General features: G+C 46.2%; 1 protein-coding gene across 2 annotated transcripts in view; it reads left to right on the forward strand.

Moving 5' to 3' along the window:
• Window positions 1-24016, forward strand: part of LOC147434149 (sequence-specific DNA binding transcription factor ATNDX) — a 161438-nt gene that overhangs the window by 136005 nt on the left and 1417 nt on the right. For both annotated transcript variants that reach the window (XM_086490729.1, XM_086490730.1), the window contains exons 14-16: window positions 1532-1595; window positions 1687-1908; window positions 22192-23970. In XM_086490729.1, coding sequence (XP_086346855.1) covers window positions 1532-1595; window positions 1687-1908; window positions 22192-23970 — 2065 coding nt within the window. The remainder of the gene's footprint in view (window positions 1-1531; window positions 1596-1686; window positions 1909-22191; window positions 23971-24016) is intronic.

Consider the following 24016-nt stretch of genomic DNA (forward strand, 5'->3'; position numbering starts at 1 on the left):
CATGTACGCACCCCAGAGGGTTTGTCCGCACCGGTTCACTCACTATTGGTGTGAAGCACGGCTGCCCGCTCTCTCCTACTCTATTTGGTATGTATGTGGATGAGGTTGCTGACTACATTTAGAGAGATGGTGATAGAGGTGGACAGCTGGCAGGGACATGGATTCCACTATTGCTCTATGCTGATGATATTGTGTTGATCTCCGACTCTCCAGAGGGGATGCAACGTCACTTGGATGCTCTGCATAGATTTGCCCACGAAAGTGGTTTGTCTGTCAACCTTGGTAAAACCAAGGTCATGGTATTTAATACCACCCCACAGTGGATCAGGAGGTCAGCGCCCGCATTTACATACAGCCAGGAGACGGTGGAGTACACTGATGCTTACACTTACCTTGGAGTGGTTTTTAGTGGACCAGCATTTTCACTGAGGAGAGCAGCAGAGACTAGATTGACCAGAGCCCATGTAGCATTGGGCAGATCGGAGAGGAAGTGTTCACAGGTTCAGTTTCAGGAGCCTCGGACGAAGCTCTGGCTATTTGACACTTTAGTGGCGTCTGCATTGCTCTATGGAGCTGAGATATGGGGGCCTTCATTGGATCATCACGGGAGGACAGGTCGCACTGATGGGTGGGGGGACATGGAGAAGCCTTTGGTCTCTATGATCTCATGGCTCATTAGAGCCAAGGCTTCAGTACCACGTGCCATTATCCGAGCAGAGCTTGCTGCCCCCCCACTAGTAGTCGAGGCGCTTACCAGATCTGTCTCCATACACCGCATGTGGGAGCTTCCTAGAGACAGATATGCCCACCTTGCACTTGAGTCCTCTCGACAGTTAGCCATGTAGGGAGATACAGCATGCTGGTATGGTGAAATTACATCATGGTTTCAGGCGCATGGGTTCAGCATCTGATATATTTGAAAACAAGACATTGATATTTTCAAGCTCTGCTTAATTCATTTCCAATAACACCAAGCTCTCTTTGACGACACTTTTAAAATCTGAACTTTCTATTAAGATTGCTTGACAATTTTTTTTCATTTAAACCGTCTTTTACTGCACCATACTTAATATTTCCAAAATTAGTTACACTGGCTATTGGGCATCCTTCTGTTCCATGTTTCTGATATAAAGATCGGGTGCACTCTATGGGCTTGCTGGTTGAAGTCGTATATGGAGCGAATCATTTCTCGGTGGAAGAAAAGAATCCCCCCCCTCTTCCCTCATGCGCTTGAGATCCAGGTGAGATAATGCATGCAGGACCAGTGCATTGGAGTGCGGAGGTGCTGTCAGGCAGAGGCAGAGAGGGATGTGGGTGGCGAATGTGGTGCTGCTTGCAGCTAGCAAGCTTTTGGCCTGTGGGGGTTCGATTAGGCGGAATTAAGTATTCTGGTTTTGAGGTGTATGTTTTTCATTGTGATTTATTTTGAAGTATAGTTTAGAACTAAACTGGGTGCCGATTTCTAATGCAGAAATGGTGCAGTCGAGTACTATTGTCTGATCAAGTTCTAATGTTTTTGTTGTCTTTGCAGTACGTTTTATTGTGCTCTGCATGATGCAATCTGCCCTTCTGCAGTATTTGAAAATGCTATTCAGGTGGGAGAGCCATTTGACTAAAACAAACGTTCCTGCTCTCTTTGCTCAACTCACATACAAACCTTGTTTGGGTCTTTGTTTCTTTCTATAGGAGGATCCTGTAGTGGCATATGTGAGGGATGCCCATGAGCAAAAGCGCAAAGCACTTCTTGGTCAATGGCAAAGATCTGAACGATGGAAAAGAATCCAATCATTTGATCCAAGTGATGACAAAGAGCAAAGCAATGCTGGGAGCTCTATCAATAAATCAACAAGCAACACATCATTAAGTCAAGAAGCTGCTGATGAGCAAGACACCAGTGGATTTGTTGAGGTGTTTACTTGAACCAGCTACTATTGGCTGTCTCTTTACTTCAAAACAATGCAAATTAGGAGTTTGAAGGTTTAGTGCTCTTTAGCTATTGAAATGCTGCAATTGAGACTAACCTTCTTTTCTTTTATGCTAAGTTCTGATGCAGAAAGAACGCAGTTAAGGTTGCATTCTTACTTCATGGCTGGGCAGGCTTGCAATGTCTTGTTTACACCTAAACTGTTTGTATTGACTATTCAGTAAATATACAGTGTATGTGCAATCAAATGCTCCCCCCCTTTTTTTGATAACTACCAGGCTTGTATGCAGTCCACAAACTGCCACAACTATGTGGTTCGCTATGTACGGCTGCTGTCCAATCCACTTTGCTATGCGGCACAGACTAGAGTAGACTATCAATGAGATGGACTTTTTAGTTGTGTGATGTTATGGTCACCAGGCAGGTGGGATGATGACAGGTACGTATGGCTGGCAGTCAACATTGGAACGGTCCTCCACTTGGGACCTTTGCCCATGGATCAAGGTTGAGATCTTACTTGTGTGACTTATGCTGCAACTTGAAATCCAAATTCAAGTTTGAACAGCTCTTTCTCCCCTTTGTATTTTGTTCTGGTCTCATGGGCCATTTTGGCCTTAGAGAGACGTTAATTATGTTGAGGCACTTACCAGTCTCTAGGTTAGTCTCCTTTATCCATGACCATGTGGCGGATACATGCATGAATAGCAGATGTGAAACATGATCAACAAGCCAATGACACAGGTATTATTGAAGACAAGAACTCTCTTATGGACACTGAGCAGGTTATAGAAGAATCCTCATACATGAAGGATGGAGGTGAAGACTCAAGGGGGTTGCGCACCTTGCAACCCGTAGCATTTGAAGACACATTGAAGCCGATTGATGCTCAGCTAGGATGGAAGCCTATGTTAAAGAATGATGAAGACTCGCATGAAGCGAAAGCAAACAAATTTTTCTTTAACATGTTGCTACGACAGGTGTGCTCAAAGCTATTGATCGATTTGATCATCAAATCAGCTTAGAAATCGGCTATTCTCACGTTGCAAAGGCTTTTGGAAGCGAATTTTTGCTCAAAGCTTTTCCAAGGACATATCTCACTTGCAGAGCTTCAACTAAAAGTGTTGATGATAGAATTCAACAAGCTATTGATATGTTGCCAGACTACTCATGATGGACGAGCATTGACATGCGGGGATGCCTCATTGAAACCAAAGTGGAATGTGCATCATGTATCTTTTGAAGCAAGAGTGATGTAGTTTGTGTTGCTAATTGCAGGTGTCAAAGGGAAAATCTTTCCTTTTGATCCAGGAGGACACAAACAGTTGTCATGCAACTACGAGGATATGAATGTCCTGCAGACTAGGGGTGGGCAAAACTATGGTTGGAGTTTTTATTTTCATAACATGTATACCCATGTAGGAGATATATCTAGTAGTGCGTTGCATTTATTTTTGCAAATCCGAGCCTTGGACTAGTAAATAGGATATACTGGCAGTAGTTTGAGGACAAATGGCCACTTATGAAGGTAATCTGTGGGATTTTCAAGGAATAGAAATTAACCCCTTTTATTTGCACGCGCGCGTGCACACACACACACACACACACACACACACACTTTCTTTGTAAATCTGATTTGATGAATTTACTTGTGGGAAACCTCAAGGCGAGGAAAACCCACCAAAAAGATCATATACAAAGGGAAGAACACTGAAGTGCTCTGCCATACAAAAGTGCTAAAAGAAAACATAGAAGAGCTGCAAGATTTCCAGGGATACGTCCCCAATGTCAAAGGCAAAATGTAACGATTGCCTCAGCGGAAACTTGAACAATGGAAAAGGATCTGCATCATGCTGGTGAAACATGCGGAGATTGCGGTGGTGCCACAAGGACCATAGCGACCAAAATCTGACCCACGCGAAGAAAATTGCAAATTGCTGGAGGGAATTCGGGAGAATGCCAAAAAGCCAAAATCGTTTGTTGAAGACTGCCAAGGGAAATCGAAGGTGCATACAAGCAGAAACGCGGCGAAGGAAAGCCCTGGTGCAATGACACTTCCAAAGCAGATGTCAGACAGTCTCATCAGCAGCGGAGCAACCGACGCTACGAGAGGAGCTAATACGACGCGCCGCAAGGAGTCTTCCATCTGGAAGAACACCCAGCAAACAATGCAACGCTCCTTAAGAGGCGAGCGAGACTTCCAAATTGCAGTAAGAGCCCGCTTCCACCATTGATCGGATTTGTGTAAATCCCAGAGCGCATTACAATGATCAGCCAGCCAAGAGTCATGCATGAGAGAAGCATAGGTATGGCGAGCAGAAATCACATCCAAAGAAGAGTCCCATAATTTCCAATTCTGCATACGACATCCACCGGCCAATGGCGGAATAGGGAGAAAAACATCTAGCATATGCCGAAGCAAGCTCCAAATCTGACGATAATGTAGGCCCAACCCAAAACGTGTTGCCGCTTGAGGAAAGGTAGGCAAATTCCCAGATGAATCCACCACATCATCCACCGTGTGGATGCCACGACCAGAGAGGAAGTAGCAAATTACGTCGGCTGATTTAATTAGCAAGCTTTTGGGGCAATTGCTTTTGAGAGAGAAGCTTTTGAGTTTAATGCTTTTGGGGCTCTGCTTTTGGGCATTTCTTGTACCAATAAATAAGTGGGCTAGGCCTCACTTCTCAGAGCATGTGGACGCAGAGTCTGAGAGTGAGCACCTACCCACTCTCTTGTACTTTGAACACAGATTAATACAAAAAGAAATACCGAAAGGGACGCCAGTCTTTGGGGCGAATACCTGTTGGCACAGAACTACACCGGGCAGTGTCGACCTAATTGTGAAGTGTGAACTGTTTTGAACTGAATCTCTGCTGTGTCGCGGTAGAATCTTGACTTGGGGTGTCCAAGTTTGTTACAATCGAAGCTTATTTGGGCTTGTGCTCATATTATCGGTCGTTCATTCGGAAATTTGCAGAGATAGTTTCTGCCTTGCACTATTGACTTAGAAAGGAGTCCCTTTCTCGTGGGGACCAACAGAGGTGACTGCTTTTCAGACACTTAAAGAAAAATTTACTACTGCACCAATGTTGGCTTTGCTAGATCTGCAAAAGCCGTTCGAAGTTTATTGTGAGGCTTGTGGTCATAGTCTGGGAGCGGTCGTAATGCAAGAAGGCCATGTGATTGCTTATGAAAGCAAAATGTTTTCAAGGCCAGAATTAGTAGCACAGATCTATGAGAAAGAGTGATTGGCAGTGATCCATGCTCTTACACAGTGGCGACACTATTTTTTTTTTTTCCGAGAAAAAGATCCTTCTATTAGTTAATGAAAACTGCCCATAGGGCTACAACCTCCTCTGCAAGAGAGGGCTACAACAAGCATGATGGGGCAGTGGCGACACTATTTACTCGGAGCTGATTATACAGTCTTTACGGTTCATCAGAGTTTACGCTACTTATTGTCACAGAAGCAGCTTTCAGAAAAGCAGATGCATTGGGCTAACATCTTGTCACAATTTCACTTCCTAGATTGTCCATGTTCAGGCACAGGAAAATTTAGTGGCAGATGCACTGTCTTGGAATCCCCTAGTCTTGGCTATTTCCACGATTTATCACAAAAGCTTTAAGGGTATGGTTGATCAATACGCCACAAATCCCGACTTTGCGGACATGTTAACTCGGATAAAGAATGGGGAGATAGTTCCAGGGTATTGCATACGGGATGGCTACTTGATGAAGAAAACAATGTTGTGTGTGACACAACCGTTGAGGGTAAAGGTCTTGACAAAGTGCCATTGTCCACCTTTTACAGGCTACCGTTGCATTGGATGACTTTGTTCGCACTTGTTTAGTATGCTAAAAGATCAAATTTTGACAGGCATAAGGCACACGGACTCTTACAGCCTTTACCCATTCCCACCCGCTCTTGGGAAAGCATTGCTATGGATTTCATTTTTGATCTCCACAAGACTCAAAGTGGCATGATGGCATTTGGACAGTCATCAACATATTCAATAAACATGTCCACTTCATTCTGGTAAAGAAGACAATTAAGCCCGATCATTTGCAAAACTGTTTGTCTCAGATTTTCCGAATATATGGCATGCCCGAGTCCATTGCTTTGGACAACGATCCCCGTTTTACTAGGTAGGCAACCTGGGAGAACATTGGCACGCAGTTGTAGTTCTCATCCTCGTTCTACCCTCAGACAGATGGTCAATTTGAGATAGCCAATCAATGGAATTGGATTTGTTGAAGTCTTATATTTCGAATCAGAAGACTTAATGGGAAAAGTATTTGCCCTTGGTGGAGTTTGCCTACACCAACACACCGGGAAGGCGCCATTTGAAGTATTCAAGGGTTCTAAGAAGGTTCCTCAATTTCTAAGCACCAAAGACAAGATTCTTTTGAAGTAAATTTTTGAAAAAAAAAAAAGAGTGTCTAAAAGGCATGGAAGGCCATCTAGCCGTTTAGAGGAGCAGAGTTCGTCCTTTTTGATGGCGGCAAGATCATCAAGAAAACCAAGGAGTTCAAGGAAGGGCGTCAGACCGTAAGATTTGAGACGGTTTTAGACTATGAGGACACCCATTGAGCCCTTGAGTTTGTATGACAGTTTGACGTCGTCTTCTTTGGAGGATTGTTCTCAGAAAATTCCAGGGTGCGAAAGGCGGCATCTTACTTGAAACGAACTGTACAAACATGGTGGTCTACTCTGTCGTTACGCAAAGAAGCACCTGCGACGTGATTAAAATTCGAGACAATTTTCATGTCAACTTGGATATCATATGAATATGCAACAGATGTCATCATGGCTTGGCATCATTTGAGAACGATACATTGGATGACTACTGCCAGAGGTTTTGGGATACTTATTGGCGAGTGTCTTTGTTTTGGAAGATTACTTTGAAAGACCAGATTGAATGGTTTTGTTGTGATTTGCCAAAAGAGATTTACGACTATTATTTGAACGAGAAGTCCGACTTTATTCAAAGACTTTGCAGCATGCTAAGGAATGATTTGGAATGCATGCCGGCTCATTGACTTATCTTACGGACAGGATAGTATCCACCTTAACAAGACAAGAGTCTGCCAGATTGAAAAGAATGAATCAGGGGAACCGGATGACAGCTCATCACAGGATTCTTGAGAATCAGAGGGTTCCGACAAACTAAGGGAACCAGATGCAAGTTCATCAAAGGATTCTAGAGAAAGGGGATCAGATGATAATGCATCTTAGGGTTCCGATGATTGAGACTGACGTGCCAATGGACAGGGGAAGCGAAAGACGCTACCCATAGGTCCCAAGGCAAAAGGAAAGAAAGGAAAAAGGGAATCGGTTGGTATATTAGAAAATTCCTCAGACCCAGGATAAGATTTTTGAAGTAGATCAGTATGATCTAGATCTGGATACTGCTTTTGCCAAGGTGCACAAGGCTCTTGAGAAGTTTTAAGCATGGCAAAGAAGAGCAGCCGACAAGATTCGACGCGACTTGCAACTGAAGGAAGATGATTGAGTGCTCTTACGGTTTGAGAAGGAAGGAAACAAAAAGAGGAGGAGCTTTTTCCAAAGCTAAGATACTTGGCCCTTATCCTTCAGACTGAAGTGCCAAAAACTTGGAAGATTCACAATGCTTTTCATGCGAGTCTGTTGAAAAATTTCAAGGGTGAGGTGCCAGTCGACAAGGCGCTTGAGGAGCCACCTGAAGGGGAAGAAAGTGAGGAGATACTCGTTCTGGAACAGATGTTAGCTCACCAGGAAAGGAAAGAGAGCTAAAGTGAAGGGCAGTTCTTAGTCAAGAACTATCCGGCATTGAATGCGAAGTGGATGGAGGAGGACCTAGCTGATACCCCTCAGATATGGAACTTTACCTTGGCGCTTTTGGTTTAGCTTTAGCTATTCCAAGAGTTCTTGGAGATCAGTAGGCTGAATTTGGTGCAAGTGGGACTGCACAAGAGAGGAGCTACTCCGCTCCTTTGTCACAGATTACCTAGAAAGAAAAAAGTCACTTATTTTTCTTTGGATTTCAGGGATACTGATGGGCTGACAATATTGTGTTGGATGACTTTATGAAAGAAATACTTTGACATGGGGATTCGAGGAACTGATTCTGATTGGTGAACACTCTTACATGTGACTGTGTTTGAGTGTAGGACTGAAAGACGAAAGGACTGCAGCATTTTGGTCTTGAAAATCTCTATAGACATAATCGCAATAATGATTAGTTAATCAGGCATCAATGAGGTCCAGAATGGATCTAGATGCGATTGCTAAATAAGTTGTTGGCAGTCGTGGTCTGAGATTTGGAGTGAATTTTTCTGCGATTGATTTTATTTGTAATGTGATGTCATGAGATGTGATGTGAGTGTCGCTAGATGTGTCGTGTCTAGTGCGTCGGTACTTAGAGGCAGTTTCTAATGAATAGGTTATGGCCTCTGTCTGTTTTGCAGGAGTAATCAAGGGCGATTATAATTCTTTCAAGAGGGGGGTATGTCACTAAATGATGACGTGGGGCACACCCCCCCGTAAAATGCGATGCTAGGCTGTACAGACAAGCCATGTGGCAGCACTACGGAATCCCATAAAACGCGTTGGCAGGCTGACGTGGCAGATTGTACGGATTTCCGCGTTGCATGTTGGCTATTGACGTGGTAGGATTGTACGGATTTCCGTAATTTGCGTTGCCTGCTTTTTGGGACAGATTTTAGATCAGATGCTTTTGGGGACTATTTGCTTTTGAGTTTGAAGCTTTTGAGACTCTGCTTTTGGCATCCCTTGTAAACTTTGTAAGGGGGCCTCACTCTGCAAAGCGTCTGGACGTAGAGTCTGAGAGCATAGGTCCCTCGGGACTTGTACTTTGCAATGATTAATGTTAAAGAAATACCGAAAGGGGCGCCAGACTTTGGGGCCAATACCTCTAGGCACGGAACTCCGCTGGGCCCTGTCGACTCTCTCTCTCTCTCTCTCTCTCTCTCTCTCTCTCTCAAAGTTAAGTGATTATGAAGTTTCTGTTTGTGTGTTGCTATTGATTTCCCGCTTGGAGTGTCCAAGCCTGCTACATTGAGCACTCATTGATCACTCATCCTGAGCCATATACCATCATTCACTTCCTCTGCACAAAGAAGCAAGCATTGCAGACGTTCTTGAAGTTCAAGTATCGTGCGACCCACGCAGCAGAGTGGGCTGGCGAAGGGTTCTTCGTGGACTCCCAAGAGTTGTTGGCGGACAATATGGAAGCCATACAGCTTGGTACCAGTACCTCACCTGAAAAGGGGGGGATGTCATGTGCAAATAACCCTGTGTGCATGTGGACAAGCTGTACCTACTTAAGCTGTACCTACTTCCAGGGTTTAGGTATCCTAGGAAGTGTTTAGGCACCCTTGTGAGCCTGTATGCGGGCCGTGCATGTCCAGGCACTTAGAGTAGCTTCATACCCTCTTATTGCACAACCCATGATCACTAGCATCAGTATCTAGTACCCAACATGAGCAGTTTTCACCACAAGAACCCAGTTGCATGTGAAACACCTGTTATAAGTTATTTAATTAATAAGTGACTTATCATTTCCAGAATCGTGGGGCTCTTCTAGCACCGCTCGACCCAGGATGTTTGCACCTATATAAGCAAGGCAGGGGGCGTCGAGTAGAAGGAGAAGCAGAGACACAAGGAGGGAAAGCACCCAGCAGACCGGAAGCACCCTCAGGCATCTCCAGTATTTTCTCAAGAAGCATCACGTCTAGCGTTTTTGCACCAATTGCATCAGCGTTTTGCATCACAAGACCAGTTCAGCCCATAAGACCTGCGTTTTCAGATCAGCCCTTAGCCTCGCTATACCACACCCTTCCGATAGCAGATCCTCGCCGCATTCTCCCATCCCAGCAAATCAGCCAGCGATCAGAATTCAGCCCATAAAACAGCCAGCGTTTTCCTGTTTTCGGCCATCATTGGCGTCCTTGGTGACAGAGCAGCCCAGTAGCTTCGCCATACGACCCGGATCCACAGCTGTAGACCTGGCGTTTTCAGATTTTAGCCATTAGACTCGCAGATCCCGACCTCGACGACGACACCATTGTCGTCATCGTCACAGTCATTGTTGACGTCGACATCATCAACGACATCGTCGTCGTGAAGTACCACAACATTTAGAAGCATTGTACCAGACCTTTTTGCAACCTAAAGCAAATACCTCTCTAGCAATAGAGAGGGGGGCACTTGGAGGAGGGCTTGGGACCCCATTTGTTGTCGTCTCTTTTCTCTCTCTCTCTCTCTAGCACTCTCTTGCACTCTCATTCACAGTTTGCATTCTACTCTTTTGTTTTGGTCATTGCACATTCTCTCATTAAGTCAAGGAAGGATCACCCTTCCTGTCAGTAAAAGGAACCTTGAGCATTCATTGATTACTGATCCTGAGCTTATACCATCATTCACTTTCGTTGCACATTACAATATCCCATGAGATAAGTGTGGGCCTCATCAGAAAACCATCCTCAGTAAGCTGGAGAAGATGCTCTCTATAGAAAGCCATCTTCGTGCCTAGCTCCTGTGTCGGCTGTATCCAGGTCCTCCTTGTATCTAGTTGAGTCAGGTCCTCGCGGATGAGCCCGGTGATCTTAGATTGTGTAAGATTTAGAGAGGGTGCATCCAATGAGTACTGGAAGTGGGGAATTCTGTCAATGTTGAACCCATGTACATGAAACCATGATGTCATGTCCCCATACCAACATGCTGTATCTTCGTGCATAGCTAATTGTGGAGAGGACTCAAGGGCTAGGCAGTCATATCTATCTCTAGGGGTAGGTCCCATAAGCGGTGTATAAAGGAGATTGATCTGGTGAGCGCCTCAACCACTAGTGGGGTGGGGGGGGGGGGGGGGGGGGGGGGGGGGGGGCAACTAGCTCTGCTCCAATAATGTCCTATGGTATTGAAGCCTTGGCTCTAATAAACCGCGAGATCATAGAGACCAGAGGCTTATCCATGTCTCTCCATCCATCAGTGCGACCTGACCTCCCATGATGGTCCAATGAAGGCCTCCATATCTCAACTCCATAGAGCAATGCGGAAGCCACGAGAGTGTCAGAAAGTGAGAGCTTTGTCTGAGGTTCCTGAAACTGAATTTGTGAACACATTCTATCCAATCTACCCAATGCTGCATAGGCTCTAGTCAGTCTAGTCTCTGCTGCTCTCCTCAATGAAATTGTTGGTCCACTAAAGACCACCCCAAGGTAGATGTAAGCATCTATGTACTCCATTGTCTCATGGCCGTATGTGAATGCGGGTGCTGATCTCCTGATTGAGTGCGGGGTGGTGCTAAGCACCGTAACCTTGGTTTTACCAAGGTTGACAGACAAACCACTGTCGTGGGCCAACCTATGCAAAGCATCCAAGTGACGTTGCATCCCCTCCGGAGATTCGGAGATCAACACAATATCATCAACATATAACAATAGTGGAATCCATGTCCCTGCCAGCTGTGCACCTCTATCACCATCTCTCTCAATATAGTCAGAAACCTCATACACATACATACCAAATAGAGTAAGCCCTACTTCACCCCGACAATGCAGTAAACTAATGTAGATAGCCCCTCTGGAGTGCGTACATGCCCCACTATTGACCTATATAATGCCATGACTCCCCAAACCAGCTCTGGAGAGAGAGAGAGAGAGAGAGAGAGAGAGAGAGAGAGAGAGAGAGAGAGAGAGAGAGAGAGAGAGAGAGAGAGAGAGAGAGAGAGAGAGAGAGAGAGAGAGAGAGAGAGAGAGAGAGAGAGAGAGAGAGAGAGAGAGAGAGAGAGAGAGAGAGAGAGAGAGATGAAATGAAATGAAATGTTATATTAACGTCTTCAAAAGGCCACAATGACCTATGAGACCCGAAAGTTACAAAGTGGTGGATCTGATACAAAGTCAGAGTAACAAAATAACCTAACCAACAGTACAAAACAAAGATATATACTATGGTTTCCTAAGTTGGTCTATGTGAGTCAAGCAAAAAACTAAGCAAAATAATGGGCGGCTTGTTGGGATAGTTGAATCACAGGAGATCTAGCATCGGTCGTTGGCGAATCTCATCAATTTCCTCCATGGTAAGTAGTCTGACCGGGCGTCGTGTATGCCTGGCCAGCGTGCTCCAAATTTTCTATCGTAGCCTTCGTCGATGCTGAGAGAGAGAGAGAGAGAGAGAGAGAGAGAGAGAGAGAGAGAGAGAGAGAGAGAGAGAGAGAGAGAGAGAGAGATGATATGATATGATATATTAACGTCTTCAAAAGGCCAAAATGACCTATGAGACCAGCTGGTACAAAGTGGTGAAACTAGTACAATATCTGAATACAAAAGTACAAAGGTACCGAATGCAAAAAATAAAAATGAGAAAGAGAGAGAGAGAGAGAGAGAGAGATGAAAATGAAATGAAATGTTTTATTAACGTCTTCAAAAGGCCAAAGTGACCTATGAAACCAGCAAAAAGCTACAATGTGGTGGATCTGATACAAAGTCTGAGGAACCAAAAAAAAAAACTCTGTAACCCTTGGCTGCTAGATGTGAAGTAAGCAGCTAGCTGGGATTCTGTAGGATATGAGTGGTGGGTGAAGTGAATGGGGGTTAGTACAACACAATGTGGGTGTATCCTTAGAAAGAGCTAAATCACAAGATATCCAGCATCGGTCGTTGGCAGATCTCATCAATCTCCTCCATGGTCAGTAGTATGGGCGTCGTGCATGTCAGGCCAAAGTGATCCGAATCCTCTGGTACAGCCTCCGTCGATGCTTTGTAGTCCTTTGCAGTCGTGGGCGTCTAGATCTCCCCAGCTTGGTCGCTCGATCGATCAGCGTCTGGTGCGAGGAGAATGTGGGCTATGCTATGGTAGTAGCTCCTCCGGTTGTCCAATGTCTGCTCTAAAGGTGTCTGTGATCCGTCTATGAGACTAGCTAGCCTCTCCTCTTATCAAGTTATCTCTGTGTGTGCGCAGCTCAAGCAAAAATTAACCCAGGCATCTCTGGTCCTCGTATCCCATGACTTTGGAGAGTGGTCCAACTCTGTCTCAGGCTCCATGTGACACAGGGGGCATGTCGTGGCCTTTGTTGGTATTCCGTTGTATCTCCCAGTCTCGATCCGAAGCTGGTGTGAAGATGTGCGTATTTGGCCAATAGCACATTGTATCCCATGAGACAAGTGGGTGTCCATGGAACTCGGTCTTGTCACAAAGCCGCCCATCGTAAGCTGGAGAAGATGCTCTCTGTAGCAAGCCATCTTCGTGCGCAGCTCCTGTGTTGGTTGTATCCATGTCCTCCTGGTGTCTAGCTGAGTCAGGTCTTGGCGGATGAGGCTTGTGATCTCGGACTGTGTAAGAGTCAGAGAGGGTGCATCCAATGAGTGTTGGAAGGGGGGCAATCTCAGTGTAATAGGGAATGGGCGGAACATAGCCCAAACGTTTCGAAACGGCGTTCCGGACTAGTCCCGTTCCCAAAACGGAGTCGGGAATGGAACGCTGTTCCAGAATGGAGTGTAACCAGAACGGTGTTCCGGAACGGGGGGAACATGAGGCGGAACAGCGAAACGCGGGGCGGAATGGGGAAAAGCATGCATTTGGGGGTAGATTTGGGGTTGTTTGGGGAACATATTTGGTGCAGTTTGAGGGCAGATTTGGGGGCAGTTTTTGGGTTGTTTAGGAGTTTATTTGGGACTAAGCTGAATGGAGGTAGTTCAAGCCTTACTTTAACCGACCGTTCCGGCCCTGTTTTCGTGCCGGCCCCCCCTCCTCCCCCCCGTTCCCATCCTGTTCCGGACCCTCCCGTTCCTATTCCCCGTTCCCGTTCCGGGTAACTATGGCCCGCAATCTGTCTATGTTGAACCCATGTAACCATGATGTCATCTCTCCATACCAACATGTGCATGGCTAACTATCGAGAGGACTCAAGTGCTAGGCAAGCATATCTGTCTCTGGGAAGTTTCCACAAGCGGTGTATGAAGGAGACCGATCTGGTGAGCGCCTCAACCACTAGTGGGGGGGCAGCTAGCTCTACTCGGATAATGTCACGTGGTACTGAAGTGTTGGACATAGAGACTAGAGGCTTCTCCACTTCCCCCCATCCATCAGTGTGACCCGACCTCCCATGATGATTCAATGAAGGTCCCCATATCTTAGCTCCATAGAGCAATGCAGAAGCCACCAAAGTGTCCAAGAGCCAGAGCTTCGTCCACGGCTCCTGAAACTGAACTTGTGAACATATTCTCTCCATTCTACCCAATGCTGCGTGGGCTCTGGTCAGTCTAGTCTCTGTTGCTCTCCTCAATGAGAATGCTGGTCCACTAAAGACCACCCCAAGGTAAGTGTAAGCATCTGTATACTCCACTGTCTCCTGGCCGTATGTGAATGTGGGTGCTCACCTCCTGATCCACTGTGGGGTGGTATTAAACGCCATAACCTTGGTTTTACCAAGGTTGATAGACAAACCACTTTCATGGGCAAACCTATGCAAAGCATCCAAGTGACGTTGCATACCCTTTGGGGAGTTGGAGATCAACACAATATCATCATCATATAACAATAGTGGAATCCATGTCCTTGCCAACTGTGCACCTCTTTCACCATTTCTCTCGATAGAAACCTCATCCTCATACATACCAAATAGAGTAGGAGAGAGCGGGCAGCCCTGCTTCACCCCAATAGTGGAGTGAACCAATGTAGATAGACCCTTTATGGTGCGTGCATGCCCCACTACTGACGTGTATAACGCCATGATCCCCAAATGAGTTCTGTGGGTACTCCCATCTCCTGTAATGTGTGCATCAGTCTAGCTCTAGGTACTGTGTCAAATGCTTTGCGGAAGTCCACAAAGCTACAATAGATCCGTCTTCCGTGTGATCTGCCCTCCTCAACAATGGCTTTGGGTGTCATGATATGATCAAAAGTAGAAAAACCTCTCTTGAACCCTGCCTGCTCGGCTGCGCGTATCCCCTCCCTTTTTGCCCATCTACTCAACTGCTGCTCAAGATGGATGCGTACAATTGTGCCAATGTGTCCAATCATGATAGTGCAATATTTCCTAGGCTCCATAGGGTCTCCTGATTTGAAGATAGCTACAATAGTAGATAAGCTCCAAGTATAGGCAAGCCCTCACACATGGCACGGTTGAACATAATTGCTAGAAGCTCTGCTAGTAGATCTCTGGCATGCATGAAATGCTCAGCCACTAATCCATCATGATCATTTGCTCTCCCAATCCTCATCCTATCAATGGCCTTCTTCACCATCTGAGTGGTGAAAAAAGCACGTGTGTGGGCAGGGATTGGGGCGGTCGAGACGGGGCGACTGTCCAAGAACTGTGTACAAAGATGATGCGTACTGGCCCCAGGCCTCTATAGAGGTAATCTTGAAAGAGTCGTCATGCCTCACGTGAATCTCGACTCAAGAATAGCTGGTATAGATCTTGCTCTAGGCGGGCCAAGAATTCCCTCTTCTTATGCCACACTAGGCGTCGGAAGTCAATCTATGATTGTCTCTGAGTGATGTCCCCCAAAAGCACCTCCCTCTGAAGTCTGCCTCTTGTCTCGCGGCATTCCTCATCATACCAGCTATTTTGGGGCATGCTCCCAAAACGTCGTCTCTGCTCAGGCTGGGTTTGTGGATATGCCTTTGCTACTGCATCATGTCAATATAGTAGTAAGCTCCTCCAGAGGTCTCCCTAGCTCCTCAGTGCACAGGCATCTGTAGATCCCATCTATGTATACAAAGGCCGTCTCCCGCATGAAGGTGTAGCGAGTAGGGGCTGCTACCTGTGGCTTGTGTGCTACACTAAACTGGAAAGATATGGTCATCGACAAAAGGGCATGATCCACTGCCACACCAATAGGTCTCGGTCCAATTGTGATATCCTAGATACTGGAGATGAAGCTTAGCTATGCCATGACATAATCCATTGTGCTGGCTCTATATCTGTGTGAAAAGCATGTAAAACTTCGTGCAACGGGAAATCTCTGTAGGCCATTCAAGATGTAGCCAATCCATGTGCAGTCCCCATGTCTATCAAGTGTCGTCCATACTTAGTATGTTCCACATCCTGTGATAGTCTAAACAGTCCCGTCTCTGCAACATCTAGCCCTCAGCAGCTCCTCTGAAGTATCATAAAATACTGTACGGTGATGTGCAATCCTAGCATTGAAGTCCTCCAAGATGAAAATGTCACCATCTCTAGAGAACTCCCATATGTCATCATCCAAAATAGAAAAGGGAGACTGTCCTTTGGGTGGTGCATATACTAACGTACTTGGGGGAAAGTAGCAAATAGCAATGTAAAGATACTTGCCTGTCTCTGCTCTCAATCTCACCCACATGTACTAAGCCTGCTCATCCCTGCGGCCTTTATGTATCAACGGTTGTAACTGCTCCCTGAATAACACTACCGCTCCCTCTGCCGCGCCCTTCGTGCTCTGATCGTGTCTCCTGTCTGCAAGTTGTCTCCCATCTGTATCCATTGATGTGAGGCATAGACTGCCGAGGGGCCTGATGTGTCTCATAGTAGAAGACAATGTCTCTTCCAGTTAAACTATCCTCAAAAGCACCCCGCACCCACATCAAGGCGCATAGATCCATTACAATTCCAGGTAGCAACTTTGAGTGTGGTCTCATAGGTCTCACACTGTCATGTGGCGCGTCGCTCCAATATCACCACTCTTCCATCTCAGTAAAAGGCAATCTTGCGTTTTTCCCTTGCCGCTCTAATCTCTAGCATTACCTCCTGCATATGAGCGATTTGCGAGAGGGTAAGGTCATCCCTGAGAAAGATGTCCGTCTTCTCTAAGAGTTGGTCTGTTCTTCAAAAAGTCCTCCTTCATTGCCATGGACGGAAAATGAAGGATGAGTGCCCACTCTCCAAGCTTTTGTGCGCATCGGCTCATTAACCCCCATCAAAGCCATGAGTTCTTTTACCTCTTCGTCCACATTATCTTTGTCTTTAAGGCCTTCTTTGCTCCTCTTCTAGTGTCAGGTTAATAATGTTGTGTGTGGACGCTGTTTCCTTGCCTTTTCCTTTCTTGGCAACCTGGATCCATTTCTCAGCCTCATCCGCCTTCTGTTGAGTCTTTGTAATAACATCCACCCAAGAAGTCGTCATTTCTTTGTGTTGCTCTTTCCCCTCTTCGATGGCCCACACTTGCTCTTTTATCGTGTTGAGTTCTTCTATTACTGAGGGTTGCAGTTCTCCCTACTCAAGTGTGATTCGTGATCATACCTCAGCGAGATCCTTCTTGAGTGACGCAATCTCTTCATCTTGGGCTGTCACACAATCTTCAAGTGTAGTTATCTTGCTTTCTTGGACCAACACGCGTTCTTTGAGCCTCTTTATTGTGCCCAAGAGGTTTCGGTTGATCTTGTTAATGTTTCGGTCATTTCTTCTTTGCACTTTTGAATGGCATCCTCTAAAGGGTCAGTCTTGTCATTCTGCTTCTTCATGCTTGATAGCCACCAAAAACGAGAGGGTACGGAAAGTTCTGGCGGCATAAATAACACCACACTATACGTAGATGTGCTTCCACATTATGTATACATGTTCTCCCACATCAACAATACATGTCAAACATACATTTTTGCGTACAATCTGGGTGTCCTTCCGAAGAGAAATGAAATGAAATGAAATGTTATATTAACGTCTTCAAAAGGCCAAAATGACCTATGAGACCAATCAGTTACAAAATAGTGAATCTAATACCATGTCTGGGTACAAAAGAACTAGAAAAGAACTAGAAGTGGAACAAAATACTACTACTACTACTACAATCTAAAACTACGTGGGTGTAGCAGCTGATACAATAGGTACCCGGTAAACTGGATGTAACAGTGTGTGAAACAAAGATGGAAGAAATGGTGAGGATCCATCCTCATCTGCACTCTGGATGTCGAGAGAGTATGGCTCGAATCTTCTGTTGTAGTCTCCGTCGATGCTGTGTAGCTCCTCTCCTCAGTCGCGGTCGTCTGTATCTCTGTAGCTCCAATGCTCGGTCGATGAGAGTGCCAGTAGTGGTCGAATGAGTGTGGGACGAGCTCTGCAGTGGTGGCTGCTCCTCTGGCTGTCCCATATCTAGTGAAAAGAAATCTGTAATGTGTCTCTGGGACTGCCTCTCTCTAGCTCTCCCCAGTAAAGTGTCTCTATACCTGTGTAACTCAAGTAGATATAGTCCAAGACATCTCTGATCCTCATAACTCATGACCCTAGATAGAGGACCAAAACCCTCTCTGAATAAGCAGTGGAAACGCCCTTGTATCTCATAGAACACTGTGCAATGACATATGTAGTGCAACTCTGTCTCTGGCTCTCTCTGGCATAATCGGCATATCCTGTTGTCTGCTGGTATCCCTCTGAATCTACCAGTCTCAATCTCGAGCTGATGTGAGGATGTGCGTATCTGACCAATGGCACAACGCAAACCATGAGACATATGTGTGTCCATGTAGCTGGGTCGAATCACAAACCCATCTCCTGTGAGGTGGAGAAGATGCTCTCTATAGAAAGCCATCTTCGTGCTCAACTCCTGAGGCGGCTCTATCCATGTCCTCCTGGTGTCGAGCTGGATCAGAGAGAGAGAGAGAGAGAGAGAGAGAGAGAGAGAGAGAGAGAGAGAGAGAGAGAGAGAGAGAGAGAGAGAGAGAGAGAGAGAGAGAGAGAGAGAGAGAGAGAGAGAGAGAGAGAGAGAGAGAGAGAGAGAGAGAGAGAGAGAGAGAGAGAGAGAGAGAGAGAGAGAGAGAGAGAGAGAGAGAAATGAAATGAAATGAAATGTTATATTAACGTCTTCAAAAGGCCATAGTGACCTATGAGACCAGAAAGTTACAAGGTGGTGGATGTGATACAAAGTCAGAGTAACCAAATAACCTAACAACAGTACAAAACAAAGATATATATAATGGGATTCTAGATTGGTCTATGTGAGCTAAGCCGAAAACTAAGCAAAAAAAAGGGGGACGGCTAGTTGGGATAGTTGAATCACAAAAGACCTAGCATCGGTCGTTGGCGAATCTCATCAATTTCCTCCATGGTTAGTAGTCTGACCGGGCGTCGTGCATGCCTGGCCAGCGTGCTCTGAATCTTTTGACGTAGCCTCCGTCGATGCTGTGTAGTCCTGCGTAGTCATGAGCGCCTGGATTTCCCCAGTTCAATCGCTCGGTCAATCAGTGTGCCTCTGGTGTGAGATGGGGGGGAGCTCTGTTGTGGGAGTGGCTCTTGCAGATGTCCTGTGTCTGCTCTGAAGAAGTTTGTAATCCGTCTTTGAGACTAGTTAGCCTCGCCATTCATCAGGCTCTCTCTGTGTCTGCGCAGCTCGAGCAAGAACAAACCCAGGCATCTTTGATCTTCGTATCCCATTACTCTTGAGAGTGGTCCAAAACCCTCTCTGAACAAGCAATGGAAGCGGCCTCGTATCTCGTAGTAGATGGGGCAGTGGCATGTATAATGCAGCTCTGTCTCAGGTTCCATGTCACACAAGGGGCATGTCCTAGCCTTTGCTGGTACTCCGCTGTATCTCCCAGTTTCAATCCACAGCTGGTGAGACGATGTGCGTAACTGGCCAATAGCACACCGTATCCCATGAGACAGGTGGGTATCCATGTATCTGGGTCTCCTCACAAAACCATCTTCCGTAAGCTGGAGAAGGTGGTCTCTGTAGAAAGCCATCTTCGTGCCCAGTTCTTGTGCTGGTTGTATCCATGTCCTCTTGGTGTCTAGCTAGGTCAGGTCTTGGCGGATGAGCTTGGTGATCTCCGACTGTGTAAGAATGAGAGATGGTGCATCCAATGAGTACTAGAATGGTGGTAGCCTGTCTATGCTGAACCCATGCGCCTGAAACCATGATGTCATCTCCCCATACCAGCATGTTGTATCTCCTTGTATGGCTAACTGTCGAGAGGACTCAAGTGCTATGCGGGCATATCTGTCTCTGGGAAGTTCCCATGTGCGGTTTATGAAGGAGACTGATCTGGTGAGCGCCTCTACCACTAGTGGGGGGGCCGCTAGCTCTACTCGGATAATGGCCCGTGGTACTGATGCCTTGGCTCTAATGAGCCGCGAGATCATAGAGACGAGAGGTTTCTCCATGTTCCCCCATCCGTCTGAGCAACCCGGCCTCCCGTGGTGATCCAGTGAAGGCCCCCATATCTCAGCCCCATAGAGCAATGCTGAAGACACCAGGGTGTCATAGAGCCAGAGCTTCGTCCGGGGCTCCTGAAACTGAACGTGCGAACACATCCTCTCCAATCTACCCAATGTTGCGTTGGCTCTAGTAAGTCTAGTCTCTGCTGCTCTTCTGAGTGAGAATGCAGGTCCGCTAAAAACCACTCCAAGGTAAGTGTAAGCGTCTGTGTACTCCACAGTCTCCTGGCCGTATGTGAATGTAGGTGCTGACCTCATGATCCACTGTGGGGTGGTATTAAACACCATAACCTAGGTTTTACCCAGGTTGACAGACAAACCACTTTCGTGGGCAAACGTATGCAAAGCATCCAATTGACGTTGCATTCCTTCTGGGGATTCGGAGATCAACACTATGTCATCAGCATATAACAAAAGTGGAATCCATGTCCCTGCCAACTGAGCACCTTTATCCCCATCGTTGTCAATGTAATCAGAAACCTCATCCACATACATATCGAAAAGAGTAGGGGAGAGCGGGCAGCCCTGCTTCACCCTAATAGTGGAGTGAACCGGTGTAGAAAGTCCCTCTGGGGTGCGTACATGTCCTACTATTGATCTGTACAATGCCATGATCCCCCAAATGAGTTCTGTGGGTACTCCCATTTCCTGTAGTTTGCGCATGGTCATCAACACCAGAGCATGATCCACTGCCACCCCGATCGGTCTGGGCTCAACTGTGAGATCCTGGATACTAGAGATGAGATTCGGCTGTGCCATGACATAGTCTACTGTGCTGGCTCCATGTCTGTGTGGGAAGCATGTAAAACCTCCCGAAGCAGGAAATCTTTGTAGGCCGTTCAAGATGGCCAATCCATCTGCAGTGCCCATGTCTATCAGGTGTCGCCCATACTCAGTACATTCCACATCGTGTGATAGTCTTGAAAGGCCCGTCTCTACCACATCTAGCTCTCTTAGCATCTCCTCTGAAGTATCATAAAACACTGCCTGGTGACGGGCAGTCCTGGCATTGAAGTCCCCTAGGATGATAATGTCATCGTCCCTAGAGAATTCCCATGTGTCATCATCTAAAATAGAGAAAGGGGACTGTCCTCTGGGTGATGCATAAACTGATGTACTCGGGGGAAAGTAGCAAATAGCTAGATAGAGGTATCTGCCTGTCTCTGCTTTCAGTCTCACCCACATGTACCTAGCCTGCTCGTCCCTGCGGGCTATATGTATCAGTGGCTGCAGATCCTCTCTAAATAACACTGCCACTCCCCCCGAGCCCCGCCCTCTGTGCTCTGAGCGTGTCTCCTGTCTGTAGGCTGTCTCCCACCTGTATCCACTGATGTGAGGCATGGATTGCCCTGGGGCCTGGTGTGTCTCAGAGTAAAAGATGATGTCTCTTCCAGTAAAGCTATCCTCAAAGGCACCCACATCAAGACACATAGATCCATTGCAGTTCCAGGCAGCTACTTTGAGTGTGGTCCCATAAGTCTCGCACCGTCATGTGGAGCGTCGTTCTAGTATTACCACTTTTCCATCTTGGTAAAAAGCGATCTTGCCTTTTTCCCTTGCCGCTCTAATCTCTGGCATTACTTCCTGCATATGAGCAATCTGCGAGAGGGTGAGATCATCCCCGAGAAAGATGCCAGTCTCTTTAAGAGTTGGTCTTTTCTTCAAGAATGACTTCTTTGCTTCCATGGAGGGAAAACGGAGGATGAGTGCTCTTTCTTTTGAGGTTTCTCCACTGCTTCCATTTTTCTTTATGTTGCCCACTCTCCATGCCCTTGTGTGCGTCGGCTCATGAATCCCCATCAAGGCTGTGAGTTCTTTTACTTCTTCGTCCACATTGCCTTTGTCTTTAAGACCACAGATTCTCACATGTAAAGCGCGCACCCTTCTCCTCTGCTCCTCCTCTAGTGTCCGATTAATGATGTTGGGTGTGGGCGTGGGCGTTATCTCCTTGCCTTTTCCTTTCTTGGCCACCTTGATCCATTTCTCGGCTTCGTCCGCCTTCTGTTGAGTTTTGGTAAGAACATCAACCAGAGAGAGAGAGAGAGAGAGAGAGAGAGAGAGAGAGAGAGAGAGAGAGAGAGAGAGAGCTCTTTGCACATGTCAGCTAATTCCCTCTTTTGTTGGTTTTGGGAAGCTTAGAACTTTGATGACGTACTTGTAGCAAAAAGAAGTAGGGAGGCTTCTGATGCAGAGGAGGAAGTTGAACCTATGAGTAAACGACAGCACAGCAGTCAGCAGTGGGAAATGGACTCTGCAGAGATGGATTGGACAGGAGAAGAACACGAAGTATACCAAAAGGATAATGTATTAGATGCAGAAGTAGAGAAATTTATGGTTGAGAGAAGGTTCTTTAAGGTGAATGATTGTAGAGGAGTGAACCATGCAGATTCCACCTACTTGGAGTCCAAAACAGGAACTGTGATTGTGAATACGGCTGTCAGAGAAACCTTCAATAGTGGCTCTTGTGAGGATACAAACCTTCAAAGAGTGGATTTAAGAAGGGTTTGTGAAACAGAGGAGAAAGAGGCCTCTCTGGAGAGAGGAACAAGACAATTAAGTGGAGAGATCGTTGAGGCTGTTTCTAGCCAGGATGTGTGCCCTGCTAAAGATATTCAACCTTTGAATGGAGATAGTCTACTCAATTGTCACGTTCCACCTGATGGAGATGTAATAAGTTTGGGTTTGGACCATGAGAAGTCCAATCGTGAACTGTCCCAAACACCTAATGAAATAAGGAAATGCTATAAGGACGAAGACAAAAACATTTCATTACAAAACTCTCCAAATGTTTTAAACGCCCCTGAGAATAATGCAGAGAGTGCTGCACACGTGAATCCTGATAGCCATAAGTCTGCAGCTCAATGTGAAGCTGCAACAGAGTACTCCGAAGCATCATTTTTCAGTCCACAATATGAACGGAACGTGACGGAACAGAAGGATTTAAATTCTGGGGTTGAAATGGCTTGTGGAGATAGTGCTGCAGAAACAGATTCTACGAGCCTTCTGATCAGCAATGTAACACAAAATTTGAAGGTAGAAGTGGACAATGAGAAGGCAAACACAATCCTGAAGATTACTCTGAATGGAACTGATGTTGCTGGTGACGATGGTGCAGCGGCATATAGCAAAATCCAAGAAACAGGGGAGTGTGTTGATAGTCAGGTTTCCACATACTCTCACGAGGCACATCAGGATTCATCAGGTAACACTGAGAATAACCAGGAGAATTGTGTTCAGCAGAATGGTATTGATTTTGAATTTGAATTGAAGGTGGTAGATTTAAAAGTCCATATGAGTGCTGTACAGCATCAAGGTGAGACCTTCGACGTCTTGATGAATGAAGAAAGCCAGAAACAGAGCCCCAAGGGCCTTGTGTCAGATGGATTAAATAATGCATCACAAGTTGATGTTAGTCAGGAGAATCCTAAGAATGGTGTGAAGCCTCTTGAAGCGTTTGCTGAGGGATCGTGTAAAGTGCCTGTCTGTGAGGTTCCTCAGATACCAGTTTGTGAAGTCCCTCAGGTACCTGTTGTGGAAGGTCCTCAGACAGGTGGTTCAGAGGCAGCCGGACCTGGGAGTTTTAATATTCCTAGTTCAGGAACCTCCCAAATATTTGGTCTGGGAGGGTCTCAGATTCCTATTTACAAGGATCCCTATATGTATACATTGAACACTCCCCGAATGCTTCCCGGTCTTGATCCTTCCCGATTCTCTGAAGCCAAAGCTAGTGTAACTGGCCGGCCTTTGCCAAGCCCTGTTCATCGAGCAAGAAGTGAGGAGCTTCAACCAAGAAAGAGAAAAAGGAATATAATGAGCGATGAACAGATGGCTGTGATTGAGAATGCTTTACTCACAGAGCCCTATCTGCGAAGACACCCTGACCTCATTATGCAATGGACAATCAAACTGAACAAGATGGTAATAGGAGCTCCCCCACTCCCCAAATATTCCTTGGAAGGGTGAC

Source organism: Adiantum capillus-veneris, chromosome 19 (assembly GCF_014529385.1).
Source record: "Adiantum capillus-veneris isolate H3 chromosome 19, ASM1452938v2, whole genome shotgun sequence".
In the NCBI taxonomy this organism is placed as follows: domain Eukaryota; kingdom Viridiplantae; phylum Streptophyta; class Polypodiopsida; order Polypodiales; family Pteridaceae; genus Adiantum; species Adiantum capillus-veneris.